Consider the following 25,133-nt stretch of genomic DNA (forward strand, 5'->3'; position numbering starts at 1 on the left):
GCGACTGGCTGGAGGAATGGTGGACAGTGGACAGGACTGGAGGCCCGTGCAGATCCGAATAGCGCCCACCGGGGTGAGAGGTGGGGGAGGTGAACAGACACACTGCAGATAGTCAAGAAAGTGTCCAGAATGGGTCCAGGTAACGAGGAACGGCAGAGTGATTGGTGGTGACTTTTGTCCTGTGTGACGGAATGACCAGCAGGGGTCCCTGAGCCTGGCGGCTACATGTGGGTGCCCTCGGATGTCACAGGACATTGGACTCGGGGGTCTCTGTTCAGATCTGTTTTCAACTATCGGCCACGGCCTTCCTATGGTCGAATTGTTACAGTTTGTGGGAAAGGGGGTATTGCTTACAGACTGTTCGATTATTCGATTATTTCCATCATAATGGGTAAGACTTCCGTCAGTTATGTATAGCATCTTTTGCTGAATGCAAGCTCATGTTTCCTTTTCAGGTTTGATCTGGGGCGGATAGGACGACATGCACTCTGCATGTTTGGAAGGTGGGAGGTTAGGGACCCACCGCGCAGGGAGGCAGGGTGGGGGGAGTTGGCTGGGAGAGGGGGTTGTTTTTTGTTGTTGTTGTAATACTTTATTCGATACTGTCATATCATAAAAGCATATTAATAAGAGTGTGTAATTCATACATTAAAAAAGAATAAAATATTATTTACAATTATAAAAAGAATTTGATGACAATACTAAAGTACAACAGTATAAAAATAGATATGAATTAATAACAATATATGTGAAATCTATGCTTTGTTGGTATTTAGGATCCTGGTGCGGATAAGCCAGGCACATGATAAAAATGTTGCCACTCCACATACAGTAAGAAGGGATGTTGTATCAGTTGTAAAGATACGTAGGGCAACCCGGAAATCTCTGACCCCCAATTCTATACACACTGGTTTCAGCCATCTCATCCTAGCCCTCTTATAAGCCATACAGCCAAACAAGAAATGGGGTAACGATTCTGATTTGCAGGGGCAACAGGGGCAAGTTCTATTTGTGGCCCTTGATCCTTTCCATCTTTCTGTAAATTGGTTGAGGGGTAATATCCCGTACCTCATTTTTAGGAAGACCGATCTATCTCGTGGTATTCTAATGAAATCCAAAAACGGTTCCAACTTCCTAGTGGGTTTATGATCCAAGAACTGGGTGGTCAGTGATCCCCATTTCTGGATCTTCTGCTCCATCACGTCTACCCAATCCCAATAGATCTTCTTAATTACTTGTTTAGGCGGGGGCTTCTGAGAGATCCAATATTCAGCCAGTCCCAATTTTATAACCAATTGTCTCAGTTTAATAACCCACTGTATTTTATTCGCACTATTCAAAACAATAAGTTCATCCATAACTAGAGCATAGTTTGCTAGTTCTGGGGTCCTCCTCAGGCGCACCCAAAACAGCAGGAGACGAAGGTTAACTATATCAAGGATAGAACATTTGCCCATGTCATGGAAAAGGGGTTTAAGCGGGGTTGTTTTTGTGAAGGGGGTATGTTCTGCTAATTATTTCTAGAGTACTGTTGCTTGTGGGGTTTGCTCGAACGGGGTAGACTGGGACACAGACTACCGGAGGAGGGGGAGGTCCGATGCTCAGAATTGGAGACCAGACATGCATTAAAATATGGACGTGGAACGTAAATGGGTTGAGGAACAAGATCAAGCACATACTGGTGTTACAATAGCTGAAAAGACATTCCCCAGATGTTGTCCTGCTCCAGGAGACACATTTACGGGGAAACAGATGTAGAGCCCTCGATAGATTTAGGTACAAAATGGTAGCCCACTCCAGGTTTAGGTCGGGATCAAGAAGGGTGGGCATTCTAATTCTTAACACCTTGCCAATAGTAGTCTGCAGCACTTGGACAGACAACACCGGCTTTGTGGTTGCAGCAGCTGGTAGATGGAAGGGGCGGACCATGGTCTTTAGCTCCTGCTACATCCTGCCTGGTCTCCACTCTTCAACATACACACGTCTGGGCTCCTTCCTTACTGATCTCCCATGGGGTACCATCCTATTAAGCGGGGACGTAAATACCGTGATGGACGCAGACTGGGACCGATCAGGTGGAGGGCAATGATCAAGGGAGGAAAATGTGCTACAAGATTTCGTTACAGCGATGGGGCTTGGAGACATCTGGCGCACAAATCACGCCGCACAACGACAATACACATTCTACTCGGCTAGACGCGGGTCCTTCTACCAACTAGATCACTCTTTTGCGCGCGCTGATCAATTGGGCGACTTTATGGAGCCTCACATCCTTGCCCGGGGGAATTCAGACCACTCCCCGGTTGGGGTCACACTCAAGGACCCTGTGATAAACAGAGCCTCCTTCCCGAGAATTGATCCGTGGTGCATTCGGGATGATACCATAAGTGTTAAGCTCGGGGAGAGCTCTCAGTTGTATTTTGGAGAGAATAGCGGGTTCAGTGGAGTCTAGTAGCACTCTCTGGGAGGCATTCAAACCCGTTCTGAGGGGGCAGGCCCAGGCCCTGATTGGAGCCCAAAAGAAATAGGAGTCACGATGGGTCAGTCAGCTAGAGGGTCAGATTGAGAGGATGGAACGAGAAGGAGGCGTGGCGCCGTCAGATTGTCTCCGTCATACCCTGGCTCTTAAGCAGAAGCAGCTCAGGGCTCTGGCTGAGAGCGAAGCGCGTGCTTACTCTATTGCCACCCAGCACCATTTATATGATATCGGGGACAAGGCCCTCAAGCTGCTGGCATGGCTTGAGCAGCGGCACAGGGAGCGCTCATGGGTGGCAGAGGTATGTGAGCAGACCGGCTCTTTAACCTCAAATAGTGCAGACATAGCAGAAGCCTTTGCATCTTATTATGAAGGGGTCTACACCCCGGTCTGCACCCGGTCTGAGCAAGATTGTGCGGAGTTCCTACACGATTTTGCGCTGCCCACCCTATCCCAAGAGCAAAGAGATCGACTAGAAGAAGACCTTACCAAGGAGGAAATAGTTGGGGCCCTCAACTCCCTCTAATCTGGGAAGGCGCAGGGGCCGAATGGGCTCCCGGTGGAACTTTACAAGTGGCAGGCCAATATTGACACTGAACCCCTCCTCCAGATGTATATTGAAGCACGAGAGGTGAGATGTCTTAAGCTGGATGAAAGAGAGGCCACGATCACCGTGATCCACAAAACAGGAAAGCCGGCTGATCAATGCTTGTCCTATCGCCCAATCTCACTAATCAACATGGAGGGGAAGGTCTTGGCTAAGGCCCTGGTGGATAGACTGTTATTGGTACTTCCGGATTTGGTGCATAGACCAGTCCGGGTTTATGCCGCGCAGAAGCACCTGCCATAATCTACGCCACCTATATGGAGTGTTATACATGACAGAGGATGTGGGGACCACTCAGACAGCATTGATGCGCTAGACGCCTCAATTACATTCGATAGTATCGAATGACCCTTTCTGTTCATGGTGCTCCAGTGACTGGGTTTCGGTCCAAAATTCTGCAGTTGGGTGCAGCTCTTATACGAGCAGCCGGTGGCGAGGGTGAGAGTTAACAGCGCTGTATCCAGGGTCTTCCCTCTGCGGAGGGGCACAAGACAGGGGTGCCCTCTGTCCCCCCTCCTACGTGCACTGGTTTTGGAGCCACTGGCTCACTGGATAAGGAGGGACAGATCGTATTTCCCTATACGCTGATGATATTGTGCTATATATGGCCGGACTGTACCATTCGATAGCACAGGCTATACACCTTTTTGAACTGTTCGGTAGCTATTCAGGCTACACCATTAATTGGGCGAAGTTAGTGATTTTCCTGCTTTCCGGTCCTCCCCCACAGATTCCAACTGGGTATCCCTCTTCCATCGCCTTAAACAGATTTAAATACCTGGGGGTCCACATCACGAGAGATAGGACGGAGTTCCTAGACAGGAACCTAGAACCCCAACTAGCGCGCATCAAGACCAACGTGGTTCATTGGAGATCGCTGCCTCTCTCCCTCATGGGCAGAGCAGCAATGTTCAAGATGCTTGAATTACAGTGTTTGCTCCACATTCTGCAAAACACGCCAAATCCAATCCCAAATGGGGTATTTGCACGGATAACGCTTGCCAAAAGGGGATACACCTCTGGGATGGGGGCAACCCTAGAATAGCATTGCATAAGCTGACGAGTGGAGTGTACGACGGGGGGCTGGCCCTCCCGGACGTCCGGTTATATTATTGGGCTTCACAGGTGCAGGTGGTAAACGATTGGGTGTACGCGGATCAGTTGGAACCGGCCTACAGAGTGGCCAGACTAATCATGCCTGCTGGGATTTGCAAGCCCCTGCTCTATCCTCGGAGGCCTGGAAAAGATTGGCTGTTCCATACAGGAGTGGTGGTCCAATGCTGGAGGGAGGTGAATAGATTTCTGGGATGGTCGGGCTCCCTGTATGGTAGGACCCCCTTATGGCATGGAGACCAATTAACGGAAGTGACTGGTTTGAGGGGGTTCCACGGATGGAAGCTCATAGGTATTGAATACTTGGGCGATGTCTGGAGGGGTGATCCCCTTTGATCCTTTGCCTATCTTAAAAGAGAATACAACCTTCAAGACTCACAACACTACCACTACATATGCCTCTCTCATGCCCTGCATGCCCACATAAAAAGTGGCACGTCAACCCTGGAGTATTCCCCTATGGAGAATAGGCTGCTCCTGGTTCTGATAACTGAGAAACCCACCTCCACAATATACCGCAAACTCATAAACAATATGCCGGACTCACTGATGTCATTGCGGGCACGGTTGGTGGGGGACATTGGCGATTTAGAGGACGATGACTGGCAGGAAACCCTACAAAGCCCACGAGAGATAGCAATCCGTTGTAGGTTCCATTTAGTGCAGCTCAAAATCCTGCATCGCATATACTACCCCCACACTCACCTATACGCCTGGGGGAGAAGTCGGTCGGCCCTTTGTGCACGGGGATGCCGGGAGGAGGGCACCTTCTACCATATCTTATGGGAATGCCCAGAGATAGTGCCTTTTTGGTCCAAGGCAGTTGACACGATGTCGGCCGTGGTGGGCTCCCTATCTGACTAGATCCCAGTTGGTTGCTTCTAATAATCAAGCAGGATTCAGGCTGGACTAGACATAAGGACATCAGGGCTGGCATTGGCGGCAGGGGTGGCCAAAAGGAACATAGCGAGTGGCTGGGGTTCACGGTCACCGCCACGGTGGAACCAGTGGGTGCATGACTTGGATTGGTGTCAAAGGGCTTAGGAAACTATTTATAAAAGCCTTGGTGGAAGTACAGGGAAATGAGGGGAGGGTTGGGGCTGTGATGTCGACGGTTGTTTGCCTCACCAGTGTCTTCGGAGCTTTGGTGCTGTATTGTAGTCTGCAACTTTATCACATGCATTATGATAATTGTCCTGCACTGTATGATGAGATGAGCAATGTTAATAAAAAGATTTTCACCCCCCCAAAAAAATATTTGGACTGTGTAAATCCAGTGGGCTAGTAACAGGAGTTTCCCTTATGGTTGTCTCTCAAAATCCCCCCCCCCCAGCTCGCTCTTACCTGCAGCGGCTGGTTTCCAACCCCATTGGAATTAAAGAAGCACACATAATGAGGCCCTATATTGTTTACACATTTGCATCAGATAATTTTCAATATCTGTCTCCCACCCTCCTGTTTAACCTTTCACCTAATACTTTTTCAAAGTGGAAGGTAACTACTGCATGAAGAAGAACAGAATCATAGCTGATGTGAAAATCATATTTCAGTACTCTAAAAGAAGGGATTAGCAGCCTTCATCACATTAACTATTCTCTTTTTTTGAGAGGTATTTCCTGAATATGATGTTAGCGCACCTGCTCCTTCTTCTCCCCCACCTATGGGTTTTGCGTCATGGGCTTCCAGTAGAAGACAGAAATTGACACAATAATAAATAATGCTAAGTTATGGCAGTGTCAAAGGCTTCTGATCTGTATCCTAAAAGAAGACAAGAGCAGGTGTGAACTTCCTATATGAAGAACACTGCCATAATCTAGAAAAGAATTTTGAAACTACCAAACGTGCTGCTAGCTGCTGGAACCTTGAATCCACCCAACCTCACGCTGGTTCTCTCTGGGCTTCCAGCTGCCACAAGATACGATCAAGCTCTTCTATGAGAGGCTGCTGATTAGGGCGACACAGCAGAGAGGGGCAGTAGGCAGCTCCATTAGCAAGGAGTTGTCATTGGTCAGCAGTGCTACATAGCCCTGATCATCAGTGATGTGGAATGAAAAAGATACAACAGCAATGTCTACGGCATGCACAATCTTTCTGGGAGCGGTCAACATCATGCCATCAAGATTAAGTGCTACCAATATGTTCAAGTGCATTCCGTTTCTCTCGTTGTACTAAGACCACGATTTAGGATTGCAGTGCAGCAAAATATGCCACAGCTGAAACAGCATGCCCATGAGCCTAGCCACTGAGTTAAAATCACACATATTTTGTCATTTACCCATCTGCGACATAAGGGTACAAGATTATGCCAATGTACAAATCTGCCAGTGAGATTCCTATTGATATAGGAAAATAATGAGAAAACTTCTCTTTTGACACAAATAAGGGATAGGTGTGGTGGGGTGTGTAAGTAGTTGCTGGGGCTGCAGGGACCTTCTGTACCCATCCATTACATGCCCTTGTACATCAGATGGGCGTTTGTTGGGCGGGGGGTCAGACCCACCCCCAGCTAGAAGGAAAGGATATAGGCTCTCCTGTTGCTCCTCACTCACAGAACTCCCCCAGGGCTGAGAATGGCTGTGGAGGTACAACTTCACCTGAAAAGTCTGACCACTATGAAAACTCTTGTTTCTGATTTGGCACTCTTTATTGTACACTGCAACTGACAAGTGAGATAAAGAGTGCACCCTGTTAAATTTTGGTTGGTCAATCCTGATGGAATTTTATTAGGAGAAAGAGTGGTAAGCACTAAAAACCACAAGGATTCTGCATTACCGGAGAACAACTATGAAAAGGTCCTATTAAATACACCTGATAAATTATGACCCTAGGGTATAAAATTTTGCCACAAACTGATTCAGGGTAATTGTAATCAGGCCATCCAAGTCCATTTTACTCTCTATCCGGAAACTGGCTTAATGATCAATTTGATTCCCAGTTGCAGAGGCAGCTCCATAAGTATCAAAGGATAAGCCAGGAGCAGCATCTGCTGCCATACCTAATCATAACTGATGTACCTGGTAATAATCCTTAGTGTGGAGGCATCATGTGGTAACAGTGCACAGCTGACCATGCTGGGGGCAACCTCCCTCAGCCTCGGGGTAGAAGGCACAGCCTTCATCTATACTCCTTCACCATACCGCATGTTATTGCATGACAACATATCACAAACACTACATTGCAATTTAAGTATAGTATCAGTAGATGTGGGATTAACAATGAAGTAGTAGGTGATGTAGTAACTGTAATGTTTTAATTGTTCAATATAACCAACTCTGATATATTGTTATACAGCCGCCACCCTCTCTTTAAAAAGCGGGGAGACACTATCCAATTATTTACATTGTCCACTGGTTTCCTACTGTAAATGACAATATTTTCAACTTTAACTTCCATTCTCTTTTAGGTTCTTCTATAAATATCACATGTTCAGCATTTCATGGGTATTTCAAGCAAATTGCAGACTTTGTCTGGTGGGAGGTGAATGGAACCACAGTGAAACAGCTAAATTCATCACGATTTTCTGTCAACACTGAAAGGTACAGTTCACAACTGTGATTGCGTCTGTCATCATACAGGCCTTCCGTGATTTCAATAGCAGTTAACGGGACTAGTTTATTTGTACACAGGTCTCTCAACGAGAGCTACACAACTGCGGTTTTAACTATTACGGAAATATGGAAAGAAGATTTCATTTCAAATTTTACATGCTCAGCAATGAACTCCAAAGGATGGACCGAATCAAGTGTTACTTTAAGTATGAAAGGTAAATATAGCTCTCACATAGTTTACTTTTCAGCATGTTGTTGTACCCGCCACGGAAAGGCATTCCCCAGCACACATTGTAATATGGGTGGCGGTGTCAAACTGACACCGCCACCATATTGCAGCCTTTTCCACCCTGGTCGCAAGGCGGCTGGGGCGGAAATACGGCAGACGGTCTTTCCGTCCACCGTGGACACCCCAGCCATGATAATATGGCGGGGGTCATTCCTGCAAGGATGGCGGGTGGATCGCCCCACCAGGCCGGCGGTGGCTACCGCCGTCCTGCGGGGGCGATCCGCCCACCATCCTAATGGACCCCTAGGTGTTAAGACTCGAGTGGGATTTGCTGCATTGTCAAGTTCTTTCTCCTAAGAGTCAAAAATAGGCCTTAATATTAACACAGTATGGTATGTGAAAATATCCAGGCCATATATTACATCAATTTCCTATTTCTGGGCGTTAAGTCATCAGACAGTACCCCACAGATGTCTGCACAATTCCAACTGGGACGTGGTCATTGTCTGCAGCGTTCAGGTACTCGGTATGTCTAGGGTTTTAAAGGATTCCAGCAACGTACCCCATTCCATGGCTATTGTTTTTTTTCCGTAAGCCCCTGATGAGCGCGCCACTTTCTGCCATCCCCATTGCTTCCCTCCAAGTTAAAATGCTAGGAGGGGATGCCCACTTCCAACTTTTGGTTTTCAGACACTTTGACAGGAGAAGTGCCAGGTCTGCGGATTTCACCTGTACCCTGTAGTTTTTTGGGTGGGGTAATAGCCCTATCGAACAACTTTCGGCTGTGCACCAGTTAGTCCGTCCTGTTATCTCCTCTAATGTTGTAAGGATTTGAGCCCAATAGGATGATAGAGTAGGACAGGCCCATAACATGTATCTTGATCCTGGAATATGGAGCATGCCGCGGAGATTCTTGGAAAAATGGCATGCAGTCTGTGATAGGCCCTGTGCAGCACCATATATTGTATGAATTTGAACCGGGAGTTACGTGAGACTTTCTTAGGGAATAACCAGTATGTGAGCCACTGCAATTGACCTCCGAGGCAGTATGACTTGAAATCTGATGCTCCCATACTGCTACTATCAGAATGCAACTTTAGTTCTGCTAATCTCACATGCTTCTGGCTGCATCCCCAAATCAAGTCTAACTTTGGTCCCGTTTAACGAATCTTCACCAAACTTTCACAAAAAAGTCTCATTCACCACAACTCATTCATGGAAAGTTTCCGGGTGATCCATCAAATACAGCTGGCAAAAACGGAGGATTTTCCCCATTTATTCTAGAGGAAAATTGAACAAAAACTGTTGAACGGAATTACACCAAATTTGGAAGAAAGCTAAATCTTGGTCCGGTAAGCATGCATTTTAAAATTTGGCATAAATCCGTTGAGTGGTTTCTCATATATTAAGGCTAAAATAGTGTAAATTTTTCCCACAGAGGATCCGCAGGACTGGCAGATCTCAATATGACATCTGATTGGATACCACCACATGGCTACTCCCACATCAACACAGATGTGGCAGCAGCGGTCTGAGGGATCAAGGACTCCTGAAAATATGATAAAAAAAGATAAAAGGGGCAGGTTAGGTGTACCCTGCTTCCCTAAGCCTGATAGCGGGATCCCACAGCCATACTCCCTGGGGCCAAATATATTTTTTTTATTTTATTGCTCATTCACTGCGGATCTACAAATCTGCTGTAAAAAATGTTTACAATTGGGCTATCACTTGTTTCAAAAACAAAACACCTCCCAGGGTGGTCCAAGGTCTGAGGAGGCGGCACAATACATTTTTAGGGAAACGGGGCATGCAACCTCCTTCTACGAGCCTCCCTGAGGCCTCGGTGACACCTTCCTTTGGGCCAACGATTAATCAAAGGACATGGAATGGTGCAATCCCCTCTCCGAGCCTCCCTCTTCCTTGGCGACCACATCCTTTGGCGCAGATTTTAAATAAAAGAGGGGGGTTTGCAGCTCCACCTCTCTGAGCCTCCAACAGGCTTGGAGACCCCATTCCCCTGCGACACAAAATACTTAAGAGTAGATTACTTAAGGGCCCCCCACTTCCCCAGCCTCTATACGTGCCATGGACCCCATTCCGCAGGGCCACTAGCTTAAAAGGAGAGGAGGCATGCGGCTCCCCTCCCCGAGCCTCAAAAGATCCCTGGTAAGTCCATTGCCAGGGCTGGCTCAGTTGCTGCATCCCAGGGAGCCCATCCGGCACACTGTTTCTCTGCCTGCAAGAGCACAGTCAGGGAAGTCTTGTATGCCCTCACCTAGCGGGAGCTGCAGAAATGCTACCAACTGGTGGGATCGCACATTTCTTCCCTGCGTGCACTCCTGAAGTGTTTGATTCTAGCAGGCAGAAGCTGAGAAAAAAGCTCCTCCTGCCGGGCAAGAGTGAAGCTGGCTTCCCCGCACCTAGAATGCACTGCAGGAGCTGTAGGTCTCCCCAACCAGTCCTCAATGTAATATTTTTGTGAGTGCCCCAGGTGGGAATGGCCCATCTTAGGCCGTGGTGGATGGGGTCCCTGGGGCACTGTTGGCTCAGGGAGGGGGGGCCACCCACCCCATTCCCATTTAAATGAATTTCAGTGCTGGGGAATGGGGTCCCAGGGGCCAGTATTAGCTAGAGGAGGGGCATAGCACACACCTTCCCCTTTAAAGACATTTCAGCCCTGGGGATAGGGTCCCCAGGACAGTACTGCCTTGGGGAGGTGGCTGCGAACCTCTACTTCTCAATGTAAAAACAAATTAAAAGGAAATGAATTGCTGGCACTTGCTGACACCCAGAATGGGTGCCTGCAGGGGAGTGTGCGGAGCAGCTGGGGCTACAAGCCTCCCCCCTGGCCCTCTAATGTTTGCTACAGTTCTTTGGCACCCCAGATGGGAGCAGGACACTCTAAAAAATACATCGAAAAAATCTGTTACGGATATGAAATGAGAGGAATAGCTTCTCATTTCACATTCACCAGTCCATCCGGAGAAAGCCACATAATGCCTTGAGACAGATGGACGGATACATATTGATGCATCCTTGTGGTGCCCCTAAAAGTGGCAAGGACACTAAGCAGCCCCCTGGCAACATTTTAAAAAAGTTGCAGTAAGCCTCCTGGGTCATTGTGTACATGAACCCCAGCACAGCTTACCATATTTTTAATTCTGAACTGTTGCCACTTGTCGTTGGTCCTATGGCTTCATTTTGTGGCCTGAAGAGTGTTAAAAAGAAGCAATATAGGTTTATAGTTGTTTTGAATAAACATATTTAATTAAAAATATTTTTGGGACAGTCATTATTTTTATCAGTCGCCAGGTACATAGGAATACATTGGATTAAAGTTATTGATAATTTATTGTGGTGATTAATTGACAAATTTAACTATGACAAAAGAGTATGGGGGGACTGGGAGCTAATAAAAGGTCCAGTGTCCATCCTCCAACACAACATTTTCTCCAAAAAGAGGGGTCACTGCTCCTAAAGAACAGAAGGGGAATATGGTCTAGGGGTAGATAGGTGAGTCAGCGAGACTTGTACTTGTTTCCCTCACAGATCCCAAGGGAAATCATGCTTCATCATAGGGTGGCTGCTCCTCATCAGACCGGTGCTGCAATGCCCCACGGGTCCCCCAAAGGGTCCCTTTAGCGGAGAACTTTTAAAAGTTCTTGCCTTATGATGTGTATGAGGAACTGCTCACATGGAAGTGATTAAATATGAAAACGACTAGAGGATCTCCATGCTATGTCAATATAATGGGTGGATTTCTCTGTCAAAATTAAAAAAACAGATGGCTGGTGCTACTAGAGGGTTATAATGGCCCTAGGTAGTCAGGTGTGGATATATGTAGAAACTGTTTTATATTTATCGGGTCCACATGTTTCACCCCCCCTGTTGGCTTGGACAGAGGTCCTTGGCACTTCTTCAGGACCAGAAAAAAGAGTAATATGAGAGTGGAAGTGTGCAGGGGACCTCCCTATAGTAGGGTGGTGCTACCTATTGGATCGTATCTTGAGTAATCCAACCTGGAACAAAGAAGTTATATAAAAAAAGAGGGGAGAGAAAAAGGTACAACATTGTTATAATGTTTCTGGCGTAAGACCTCCTTAACAGCAAGAATGTCCCAAAAAGTGTACCACTGTGTACATCTGCCACTGAACTGGCCACCAGACATTGCAGTGTAGTATGGCGAGTAATGCATTGAATTCACCCATTATTGAGATGTAACATGCTAAAATTCTTATTACAATTCTGCACTGTGATTATAGATATGAAAATGTTACAGCTCATCAAATTTACACATTTCAGGTAAAAATATCAAGACATCCTTGTGAACAGCATGGTTAGATCAGAACAAAACGTAAGGTACAATTAAATTGATTGTGTGCTGCACAAAACAGAAGACAGGAAAGAAGAAAGGGGATAGAGTGCCAGCATCTACACATGCCCAGTAAATTATGGCAAACCAGGGTGCTCATGATCTGGCTATCAAGGTGTTCATCTGATGATGCATGGGCTTATCCTCTTACCTCTTCCGTATAGGGTAAGTTTCCCCTGGGGCATGATGAAAGTGTGCAGTACCGTCACAGACTGCTTTTGCTCAATGAAGTTTCTCACGTTTCAGTCAGTTGCGTCACTTGGTGGCACCTACCCGTCATTTTGTCTGCCCGAATGTGAAGGGGCTCGAGAAACTCTGTAGCTATATTGGTGGTGTAATGGCAGGCTTCACTGCTTCCGGGATCTGTACTGGAAGTGTGCTCGCTAGTCCTTGTGGCTGCCATCTTGGAGCGGTAAAGATACTACATACAAAGTCTATGACTTGGAAAGTGTATATCGAAGGACATATCTAACCGAAAAGGATATTCATTACTGAGGGTGTGTAAGTTAAAGAGAACTCTAATGTGGATGGACTCTAGAGTAAAAAGAGGTACCCTCTATAAAATGTGTTGTACCAAGGTGTGGTGGCATATATAGACAGCCACCATCTTGGAACGGCACAGATGTTCCAAGAGGGTTCATTGTTCCATGGCACATTCATGACGGCATATCTTACAGAAGTGGATGTCCATTGTCAAAGGTGTATAAGTTAAGGAAATCTCATGTGAATGGTTTCTTTTTATGGTATGAGGTGTTACTCTGAAAAAGATGTGGGCCTACTACGTAACAGCGTGTATGGATTGCCCCCATATGGAGCTGCAAGTGTGTCCTACGAGGGTTTGCTACTTAATGAAGTCAATCTACAGCATACACAAGTATTATATCTAGGTGTCAGATGTTTACAATCTATCCCGGATGACATCCAAAGATATCAAAGTATATGGAGAGAAGGAAGGGGTACCATGTTGATAATCCTTGTACCAAATAAAAGTATTTCAAAAAAAGAGTGTGGTACTTGACTTTTAGACGTGGCTTTCTCAGCAAGTTTATCCCCAGATGTTTTGCTTTTTGGTCTCCTGTTCCTGGTCTGGTTTGTTGGTTTTATGACTCTGGTCACTTTACCAATGCTGATCAGTGCTAAACGGCATATGCTCTCCCTGTGAATTGTGTTTATGGATTGGTGTTTCCATGATTGACCTATGTGATTTACTTAAGTACCTAGTACGGTGCACTGTGTGTGCCCGGGGCCTGTAAATCAAATGCTGCTAGTGGGCCTACAGCACTAATTGAGCCACCCACACAAGAAGCCTTTTAAAGGGTTTTCAGACCTGCCACTGAAGTGTCTGCACACAGTTTTTACTGCCATGTTGACCTGGCAAGTACAACAACTTGCCAGGCCCTAACCTTCCCTTATTTACATGTGAGTCACCCCTAAGGTAGGCCCAAGGTACCCCCAGGGGCAGGGTGCAGTGGATGTGAAAGGTAGGACATGTACTGGTGTGTGTGACATGTCCTGACAGATGTGTATTTCGTTTTTCAGTATGGAAAGGCTATCTGTCCCATAGGATAGAATGGGGAATACTTTGTTACATCTTACAAGTATAACTTCCCATGGGGACATGAAAGAATGATGGAGTTTAGTATGAACACAGAATATACACTTGCATCTTTCAGTAAAGCTGAATTTTATATTGTGTATTTGAAAATATCACTTTTAGAAAGTGGCTATTTTCTTGCTTAGCCATCCTATGTGCCTCTGCTTGTTGGTGGAGTGACTGTCTGGCTTTGTTGTGCCAGGGACTGGAGATGTGCATTCTCTTCCGACAGCAACTGGGGGGTAGAGGTGTGTCCTGCCTTTCCTGGATGAGTAGGGGTTGGGCTGAATAGACCTTCGCTGCATTGAGAGTAGTGGGGAGGAGATCTCCTTGCACCTGAATAGTCCTGGTCTACCTTGGACAATGCTGTATCCGCCTCCTGCTGGGAAGCTGGGCCAGAGAGGACAGAGCTGGCTTGGACTGAGCACAGTCACTCTCTGCCAAAAGAGAACAAAGAGAAATGTGGTATAAATATTGGGGCCCGGACCCCAGGACTTTAGAACTCGCTTGGATCAAGGAACCTGCCAAGAAGATGAGCTGGGGTAGCTGTGAGGAGAGACTACCACTTTGCATTGTGTTTTGCTGTGTTGGCCTGTAGTAGCTTCTTCTGTCTTGGGCAGAGAAAGGACTGGGCTGAACTTTCTGCAAATTCTTTGTTTGAGTTTCTCCAAGGGCTTGAAGTAGAGCTTGCCCCCTTGTCCAAGAAGTCTTCGTCTCAGCAAAGACTTCACCTTCATCTGAGTACTGCTTCTGGGACTGCATGTCTCAGTTGCCACAGAGAGAAACTGCAACCAGACGCCACCATCAAGGCTGCCAGCAGTTCCCTGACCTGAAGGCACTGCAGAAGGCACCACCGCACTACTAACAGCAACCCTGGTCTCATGGACGACAATGACCGCTGCTGTCACCAAGCTGCTGCTTGCACTGCGTCCTGTGGGTACTGCACTCCTCACCACGTTGCTCCACTCTGCTGCCCTGGTCTCACTGATGATGCAGTTGCCAGTTGACATTGCCACCATGGTCTGCACCATGGTCAGGGGGCACTGTGCATAAACTACACAAAGCACCACTGTGTCCTTCACTGCAGCAGTGGACCACTGACACCTGTTCCCATTGACTGGCACCGCCACCTGCAGCTTGACCTGCCAGTACCACACTAACAAAGCCCCACTTCTCACCCCCGTCCTGGTCTTTCCGACGCCACTGGTCGCCCTCACCGAGCTGCTGCCTGCACCAGGACCTGAGGGCACCGCACGCTGCACCACTCCAGTTCACACCACAACCGCAATGGTTACAACAACTGCCCACACCAATGTGGTTGGCCAGAACCAAAGGTACTCTTTAAAAGGTTTCTGACACCGATGCTGGTCCACACCGACTCGGTCGACTAAAACTGTTTGATTTGGTTGTTTTCAGCACCGCTGTAGCACCGGACAGAGGAGTCGTATTTTTAAGGTTATTCTTGCAAAGTTCATATTTTAATTATTGTATGTTGGATTTTTGTTGTTTTGGTCTTGTTTGATTTAGATAAAGATTATATATTTTTGTAAACTAGTGTGATGTCCATTTGTAGTGCTTTCACTGTGTTACTGTTTTTGTGCACAAATGCTTTACACACTGCCTCTGAGATAAGCCTGCCTGCTCGTACCAATCTACCAAGGGAGTGACCAGGGGTTGTCTAAGGATGTAACTCCCTTACCCTGACTAGAAGCAAGGGTCCCTACTTGGACAAAGGTGCAAGCAATTGCCAACTAGAGACCCCCATTTCTAACACTGACCTTTTGTGTAGGTAATAGTTTTGAGATGACAAAAGCTACCGTAAATGGACGGTATCCTCAACAAGGTGTGAAAGGTATGGAGTATACCCCAATCGCCACTGACTTAGAGGTGACTTAGAAAAAAAGAGCGTTTGTGCAAGCAGTCATCCAGATATCTAATGTAACCCAGGAGTACTTTGGAGTGGATTTCAGTGCAATTCTACCCATGGGGATAACATCATTCAATACCTGGACATCTGTACGGAGGTGAAAAACCTATTGTTAACCCCCCCTCCTACTCACTCCGAGTCTTTTTGCATGGAAGCAGTTTCGAACAATCTAGTGAGTACTACACTAGAGTGTACGAATAATCCTACCCAAGGGTTAGGTGTAACCCCCGAGGCAGCTCCTCTAGTAATCCAGTCAGAGAGCATATTGCCCCTATATGAACCCAGTCCCCCACATCCTCTGAATCAAGTTCTTTGCGACACCGCCGGCGCTGTAAACTCTCTACCCAGTACTGGAATACAAGCGGATATAATAACTGTCCAAGGGAATCAAGCGACACCTCCAGCTACAACCAACGCCCAGGAAGTAGGCCCAAATGACACATCAACAAGTACTATAAAACTTTTGTCCTGGAACGTTGCTGGCCTGGCCTCCAAGGTAAAGGATCCAACATGGGTATCTTACATAAAAGACTATACCATTTTGTGTTTCCAAGAAACATGGATGGAAGACGTAAACGCACATATTGAGGGCTTCCAAAGCTTCTTCCTACCGGCAACTCCATCGAATAGCGGAAGATCAAAGGGGGGCTTGGTAGTTTACGTTAGCCTTGCACTCAATTGCCAGGTTTCAAACAGGGAATCCAACAACAGACATATTCAAACCCTGGTACTCAGGAAGGGCAAAAGGGCATTGACCGTTATTAACTTTTATAATGCCGTATTATCAAATAGGGAGTGTAACATTATCCATCTACATGACTTCCTTAAAACTAAAGCTTTAAGTCTGCCCCGCAGCACCATCATTGCTGGAGATTTTAACACGCATCCATGCGGTAACCCTGTAGATACACCAATTGGACTTTTAGGTTGCAATAATAGATCTGGCTTCCACTTTGATCATTCCCCACGTGGTACCCATGTAAATAACCTAACTGATGACAGGAACCTGACAGTTGCAATGTCTATATCAGAGGATTCCCACATCTTTGACATCCCCACGTATAAAGGACCCGGAAATGGCACCTATATAGATCACATTCTTCTTTCAAGAGACCTGGTCGATCTAGTAACTGACTTTGAAATTCAAATAAGTTTGTTCAGTGATCACAATCCCATCTCTATTAAAATCAGAGGAGGTTTCTTCGAACTTCGAAAGCCCAGGAAAGACTGCGGCAGCTTAAAGCCAATAAACGGAAACCGGCGTTTGAAGTGGTCAAAAGTCAACAGTGTTACTCTGTATAATTCAATCAATAATAGTTGTGGCAAAGAACTCGCACTTTGTGCCTCTCCTACCACCTTACCTGAAGTGATTTTAACCGCCTTTTCAGTTGTGGTAGATAGAGTGGGCGAACTGTTAACTATACCAGTGAAGGGTCATCATGAACCCCACCCGAAATGGTTCGACCAAACCTGCTCAAAGGCTGGACGTAACTTAAAAAAAGCACTAAAGACTAATCCCAGAGATTCCACCCTTGTAAAAGAACTGAGAAACATCTATAAGACATCCTTAGCAGCCCGGAAAAAAGAAGTGAAGGCAAGCATCTGGGAATCCCTGAGTGACCCAGCAATTCTGGGTAATAGCTCCAAGTTCTGGAACATTATAAACCAGCCCCTGTTCGACGACTCCAGTAACTCTGTGATTGGGTCAAATATACCCGAGGATGAGTGGTTAACTCATTTTAGAACAATTTTTCAAAGTGACGATGCACAAGCGGAAAATGATTTTAACACCCCTGATGAAGATCTGTTGTGCTTTACAGTGGGGGAGGTAGTAAAGGGGATCCAGGGCCTGACCAGCAATAAAGCTCCGGGCCCCGATGGTCTTCCCCCCGACCTCTTTAAATCAGACATTCAACTATGGGCACCAGTCCTTACCGCAGTAATAAATGCCGGGATCTCTAAAGGTTGTCCAAAATCATGGGGGTCTTCGACCATAGTGCCTGTATTCAAGAAAGGGGATCGCAGAAGTGTAACATGTTACAGGCCAATATCACTGATCAACTCAATCGCCAAGATGGTGGGGGGCATTATTCTAAATAGGCTAGTACTTTGGGCCAAGGAAAAAAACATTCTGTCACCCATCCAATACGGGTTCAGACCAGGTCATTCCACGATAGCTCAATGTCTGAACCTGTATCTAATAAATGGCAAATACACCATGGCCAGAAAAGGGTCCATCCATATGGCCTTTATGGATTTATCATCCGCTTTCGACTGCGTTGACAGAGGTAGGCTTTGGGAGGTCATGCAAAAAATGGGTGTGGAGCAAAATCTAATTAACTTTTTAGCAGATCTACACTCGGACACCAGAGCAAATGTTCGCTTTACACAGGACATGAAAGTAACTAGGGACTTCAGGATAAACCGGGGGGTTAGACAAGGGTGCATCCTAGCCCCGTTTCTTTTTAATCTTTATATTAATGATTTGGAGGAACACCTACTAAAAACCGGTGCAGATTACCCATACATAGGGAGGAAGGGCGTGCCCGTCTTGCTATACGCGGACGACGCCGTCCTAATCTCCAGAACGGCGATCGGCCTTCAAACCCTGCTTGATTCTTTTTTTGTATTTATGAATTCCCGCGGACTGAGCATTAATAATTCGAAATCTTTCATCATGATGACTGGCTCAGGTCCAAAAAAAAGATATCCCCACTCTGTAAACAACGAAAAAATACCGACAACTAAGACCTTTTCGTATCTTGGTGTCCTTTTTGACCATAAACTAACCTGGGCACCTGCAATACAAAAGAAAAAGGGTGAGGTAGTGCGCGTAAACGCAGGTATAATGGATTTTGCAAAGAAAATGGGTAATAGCCCAGTGGCCGCTGTTCTAAAGTTATATCAAGCTAAAAGCATTGCAGTTGCATGCTATGGGAGTGAATTATGGGGATCTGAACCCTCAGACACCCTTGAGACCACTGAAAACAACTTTTTAAAGCAAGTCCTAAGGCTCCCCAGGGGTTCAGCAAACTTTTCTGTCCACATAGAATTAGGTATGTCCCATCTAAGCGACAGGATTGCTGTTAACCCCTTGCTATCCTGGCTAAACAGTTGGCTAAACCCAGATATACCCCTCACTAGAAACATCCTGCAAGAGGCATTAGAGTGGGAAGGGAAGTATAAGATCCCGTGGTTAAAATATATTAGTAGATGTCTCTCCGAATTAGGCCGGCCTGATCTTTTCCTAGACCCTGCGAAAATAACTAAGTCTGACGTTATTTACGTAAAGAACACCTTCATGACAACTAGGTACCTAGCAAGGGAGGAGAGAGAGTACGAGAAAAAAAGTGTGAGATTGCATGTTCTCACCAAAACGACCCTCCACATAGAACCCTACCTTGTCTGGCCCTTGTCAGGTTATGAACGATTTCTGCTTACAAGGTTCCGATTTGATATGTTTCACCTTTTGCTAGCCGTACCAAGCGGGGCACACAGGGGTCAAGTGTTGCCAGCTTGTGGCTGCGACAATAAGTCTCCACAAGATCTGGCACACGTTTTATTCTTCTGCTCATATTATACAGTCCCTCGCAAATTGTTTTTAAAACCTTTACTACAACGGCTCCACTTTGCACAATACAGACCAGCACTTTATTATCTTCAAATGCTAAATAGCGACAGCACTCTGTTTTTATGTAGCTTTTTAAAACTTGCACTTAAACACAGGAAAAGCATGGAGGGCTAACTAGCTTTGTTCCTGATATGTATCTCATTTTTTAACATTGTATCTTTACTGCCTTTTATAAACTTGTTACTTTTGCTTGTGCTCGTGTTTATGTGGTAACATACTTTGTCTTTTCTCATAAACTGTACTTTGTGATAAATGTTTTTGATATGTACTTTTATGATTGTTACATGTAAACAATCGAATAAAGAGATTTTACTTACTTACTATTGTTGAGCTCTTCTAAATAATGTGAGTGTGTTCCACAAAGGGTTTGTTTTCAGGACAGTTCAGGTTATGTCATCTGCTGAGTGCTTAAATTCCAAGAAATGATTGCACATTTTAGTGGCACTACATACACGTCGTATAGTGTTTTTTTATTCACTAATCCTGACCTTGATAGGTTTAGTGGTCATGCCTACATAATGGAGGTTGCATGGACACACAATTGGATATGTGCATTTCCTTGTGTTGCCATTGGTATGCTGTTTTTGAGTCCATTTGAAGTTTCTTATATTTAGGGTTTTCATATTGTGGGTTGAGGTACATATGTTGCACCAGCCACACGGGTAGTGTCCTCTCACCGCGAGCAGGTTCCATAATGTCGCTTGATGGGTTCTTGAACAAGGTCGTGGTCTAGTGTGAACCACAAAATCTCAGATATTTTGTGTCCGTTTGCATGCAAAATGTGGGCGCTTAAGGTCCAGGTTACCTGCATTGATGGTTTTCCAGTGTTTCAAGACAATGTTCTTGATTTTATTGGAGTGGGCAGTAAAGGTCGTCACACACGTCATCATGTCCCCTTCTGGTTTAGGTATGGTATCTAGCAGAGCTGCACGATGATTATTACATGCTCTTTTGTTAGCTTGTTTGATCCCCTTGTTCGGATATTTCCTTTCTGTCAAATTTCTACAATGGAAAAAAAAATATTAAGTTATGGTTAAGACCACAATTCATGATTCACACAATGGCTATGCAAACCAATCCTATGAACACCAAATACAATATTTAATACCTCACAAAATTTAAGCCATTAAATAACAGTACCTAAACGCACAATTAAATTAATTAACAACACCGAGACCAATAAATAATGCTGCATTTGTAGTTATCTCTCTCTTTTATAATGTTACAGGTAGTTTGTTATGTTACATCGTCTAAGAAACATTTGTAAAAATATATCTATCATATCAAGAGTGAGGTTATGAACACCTGTGGGACTTCTGATGTTCACTGAAAAAAATCACATGTGTAGGTAGGCTCAAGATGTAATAGATTTACAAGAGATTTAGGTGAGATGCTGCTTGGAGGAAAGTGTGGGGAGGGGGAGCGTAAAGGTTTACTGGGTTCAATAGGCATAATTCAGAATCATACCAGTGTGCAAGGTTATAAATCGGCCCCTAAATCTGATAGAAAATCCAAAGTGCTTTGTGTGAACATACTCTTTGTATTTCTTATGTTATGGGATGGCCCCTTTAATATGTTCGTTCTGTCTGATTGCTTTCACTTATACCTGCAAAATAAGATGAAATTAAAAAAGAGACAAGGTGGAGATATTATGCAAAGGATGTCGCAATTACACCACCCTTACCTAGCTTCACTCCACACTCGATCTACTAGTGAATCTGTGTCTGATTACAGTTTAAATCTATTCTAGGATACAATCAGGAATATATATGGGTGACGATGAACTAAGAAATTGGGAAGGGCTGAGGAAGTCGAATTTTTAGCTGTTATTGCCTCATCTAGGACATAAACAGATTTAACCTATATGAACTCCTCACCCTCTTTACACACTCATCCATAATATAAAGTGCTGCATACAAGCTTTACTCTGCTGTAGTTTTATGGGGGACATATGTATCCTTGGTAATCGTTTAAAAATAAATGTAAAAAAATCACCTCATAGTGACAAACCAAAATACATATAAAACATATTTGGGATAAATATTTGCCAATCACCATTAGTGGCTGGTATGTTCTGTCTTACCCAAAAGGTTCCACTCACTAACAATTTTCATAATAGATGTGGGACTGTTTCGTTTTTGAACATAGCATTTAGCTGACCCTTAAAAACGAACCCCTAATAAAAGTACTGAGGAAGGTACCGCAGTGACAATAACTAACTGGAGCTCTATTTTTAAAAAGTCGTCGAACAAATCGTATGCAGTAAAACACAGAGGAGCAAGTTCGCAAAGAATGTTAAATATACAACCTTAATAATATTCCTATGAACAATACAGATGTACTACCATGTGGAATTCACATACATTCCCAATAGTACATCTAGAAATCTGAGGCAGAAATATTTTGTTTGACTTTAAGTAAATGTGGTTTATTATTATATGGTGATTGTACGAACTCACCATGTAATATAGGGATAGAATCATCAACCAAAATTGCGATCGCATAGTTGCGAAACAGCTATTGCAATCGCAATTTCTGTTCCCGCAATTCATGATTGAAAAACCAACAAAATTGAGAATTCACAACAAATATTTTGTGAGATCGCAATTAAATTCGCAGAATCAACGTGGAACCCCCTTTGCGATTCTGTAATAGCGATGTTCCACTGATTCTGCGAAATAATTGGCGAACTCCCAAAATATTCGCAAATCCAATTCATCTAAAAAATCGCAATTAGCGAATAACCCCAAAATCGCTATTAGCGAGGCGCTATTTAAGGAGAAGTCAAACCAGGTGGTAACTATAAAGTTCAATTGGAATAAAAAAAAATGAAATCATTTAAACTGGAAAAATGGGCGGGGAAAACAAACACACTTAAGGAGACACAGTAGGAGCATGAGGACATTCACAATGCCAGGTCTATACATCGTGGCAAGGCGGCTGAGGCTCCAGCGTGCAGCCCGGAACCAACGCACGATTCAGGAGCGCATCTTCCGGCTGCGGATAACACTCCTGGGCCAGACTGATGAGGAGATCTACTCCAAATACAGGCTGAATGTGGCAATGATTAAGAAGCTCATCGATGGCCTTGACCCCCTGATTCAGCACCCAACACGGAGGACAAATGCCGTGCCCACCCATGTCCAGGTCCTGTGCTGCCTGTACCTCCTGGCCTCTGGAAGCTTTCTGGGGATACCTTACACAACACTGCACTCATGCATGCCAAATGAAATAATGACATGAGGCGGATTTACGTTTGAAATAAATTCTTATTGTTTTTTAAACAATAATATTTCTTTAAATTTTTTTTTCACAATACATGACAACTGTATTTCCTCATCCAGCCCCATGATAGCGAAGCAGGCGTGCTTGTCTCATCAGCATGGCACTGCTGCTAGAGTACATTGAATCACTGGCGCCTCCGGCTGGACGCACCCAGTCGCCTCTCCACATCCTCCTCGCCAGTATTGGCCCGTGATGCTGCACTGGGCCTGGTGCTGCGGCGGCGTACGGTTTCCAACTGCGCGGACAGGCTGCTGAGACTTGATGTGCCCTCACTGGCATCATCCCCCCCCTTGCATGGCCATGGCCACATGCCTGCTGATTCTGGACAGCTGTTGTGACCTGTTCCAACGCCCTGGCGACATGCTGGCAGCATTGCACCATCTGAATTTGCATCGCCAGGGACCGGCGCGAAAGTTGGGAGGTCGCATTACTAATCAGATGGTTTGATCTGGTGTATGCTGACAGCTAGGTCAGCAGATGACGGTGGCGGCGGCGGGTGATGTCCTGCTGTGACACCATGATTTGGCTGTTCTCCCTGACAGCAGCCGTCAGCACCTGCACGCTTTTTGTGAGCTGGCTCACGTTGTGCGTTGTGCGCTGTCTTATAAAGCTGCAGCTGCATGGCTGTCATGTGCCGTGCCTGCTTTTGGTGGACAGCTAGCAAACACCGTTCTATGCCCAGCTCAGGATCTGGACATGTTCCCCCCTGCCAGCGTGTGTTGACATGTTGCGCTGATGCCTCAACAGTCCGAAGGACTGCGAACGCACAGTGGCTGTGCGCCGTGTCTGCCTCCTGGGTGGTGGTGTGGCCTGTACCACTGCCATGGGTGTCACATGGGGTGGTTGCTGTCCTCCTGTGGCTGAAGGGGTAGCCCTGTCCACATGGGGAGGTAGTGGTACTGGTGCTGGTGGTTGTGATGGTTCAGGTCGTTGGGCAGGATGGCCCTCTACCTCGGTGTCCTCAGGGTACTCCTCAATCTGGAGTGCCTCGCTGTCTGTGCTGGGTTGTTCTACAGCACAGCATGATTAATGATATGTATCTTGCGCATGGGACGTTGCAACATGCATGCAGGCTTGCATTCCCTGACTGGCTTTAGGGATATGTTTCACTTGACTGGTCTGGCTGTGTTTGGCTATCCAGGAACTATTGTCACACTACATGTCCCACAATGCAATATGGCTTTTCAGATGTGCATGGCCTGCATTACTGGGGTTATCAAATGGCTATCTCTGGAGACATGGGAATTGTTAGGGGATGGGGTCGCAGTTGCATGGCACTTACCTTGCAATTGTTGGGTGGGCCGGGAGGTGTCCAGCCATGTGACCCCCAAGCGGGCTGCAGGGTTGAGTTTGTCCTCCACCAGGTCTTCAAGTAGAGTGTTGGGAGCAACTGTGGGGTCTCCTCCTCCCGTGGCATGTTGCTCCCCCAGCCTCTCAGCAATGCGCTCTTTGGCACGACCTCTGAGGTCGTACCACCTCTTCTTCAGGTCATCAATGGAGCGCTGGGTCACTCCAACAGAGTTCATCTTGGACCGGATGCGCTGCCAAATGCGCCTCTTGTCGGCTTCATGCACCTTCCGTGATTCCTTGCCAAACAGTCTGTCATGGTCCCTGCTTACACCCTCGATGAGGATATCCAACTCCTGCTCAGGAAATTTTATTTTGCGTTTTCTGCCAGGTTCACTGCTTCCTGCTGCTCCCTGGGACATTCTGGTTTGGTGAGTGTGTCCTGTTGTGGTGCTGCAGTATGTGTCTGGTGGAGCTCTGTGCTGTGCTTCTTCCACTCTCAGGCTCTGTGTTCAGAATGAGTGAGCAAACTGCCTAATTCCTGGTTGTGCTGTCATCATTGTGCTCGAAATGCGACTTCCCGTTTTTGCGATCTCGCAGTTAGCGAGATCACAATTTGCGATTTCAGGAATTGCGAAATCGCAATTTCAACATGGGAAACGGGCGATTCTGCGATTTTTGGTACGATTTAGCGAAAATCGCAATCGCCAATTGCGGCCGAATGCGATTTGCTTTTTTTAATCGCTTTTCTTGATGCATCCCATTCTGCGAATTCTAAATTGCAATTCGGTATTTTTCACAATTTAGAATTCGCAGAATCTGGCCTTGATGCATCTGGGGGAAAGTCACAAACCTGTGCAGTCAGGCTCGTTTGTAAAACCTTAGCTCAACGCTGGATAACTGTGACTTCACACAGTCAGGCTTTATCAAAGAATCAAGTGCTCTTCAAAGGCTTACTCATAAATACATGTCAGACCCAGTGCCTTGGTATGATAAATGCATGCGCTATTTTACTGAACTGCATGCAATCTGTTACTGAACTGCGAGAGAGTCTTTGTCGCGCT

At 45.8% G+C, this 25,133-nt stretch overlaps 1 protein-coding gene across 1 annotated transcript in view; it reads left to right on the forward strand.

Moving 5' to 3' along the window:
* Positions 1-25,133, forward strand: part of IL1RL1 (interleukin 1 receptor like 1) — a 370,274-nt gene that overhangs the window by 259,558 nt on the left and 85,583 nt on the right. The window contains exons 6-7 of the mRNA XM_086933380.1: positions 7,600-7,732; positions 7,823-7,959. Of these exons, the coding sequence (XP_086789506.1) occupies positions 7,600-7,732; positions 7,823-7,959 (270 nt within the window). The remainder of the gene's footprint in view (positions 1-7,599; positions 7,733-7,822; positions 7,960-25,133) is intronic.

The sequence above is a fragment of the Lissotriton vulgaris genome, chromosome 8 (assembly GCF_964263255.1).
Source record: "Lissotriton vulgaris chromosome 8, aLisVul1.2, whole genome shotgun sequence".
Lineage (NCBI taxonomy): Eukaryota > Metazoa > Chordata > Amphibia > Caudata > Salamandridae > Lissotriton > Lissotriton vulgaris.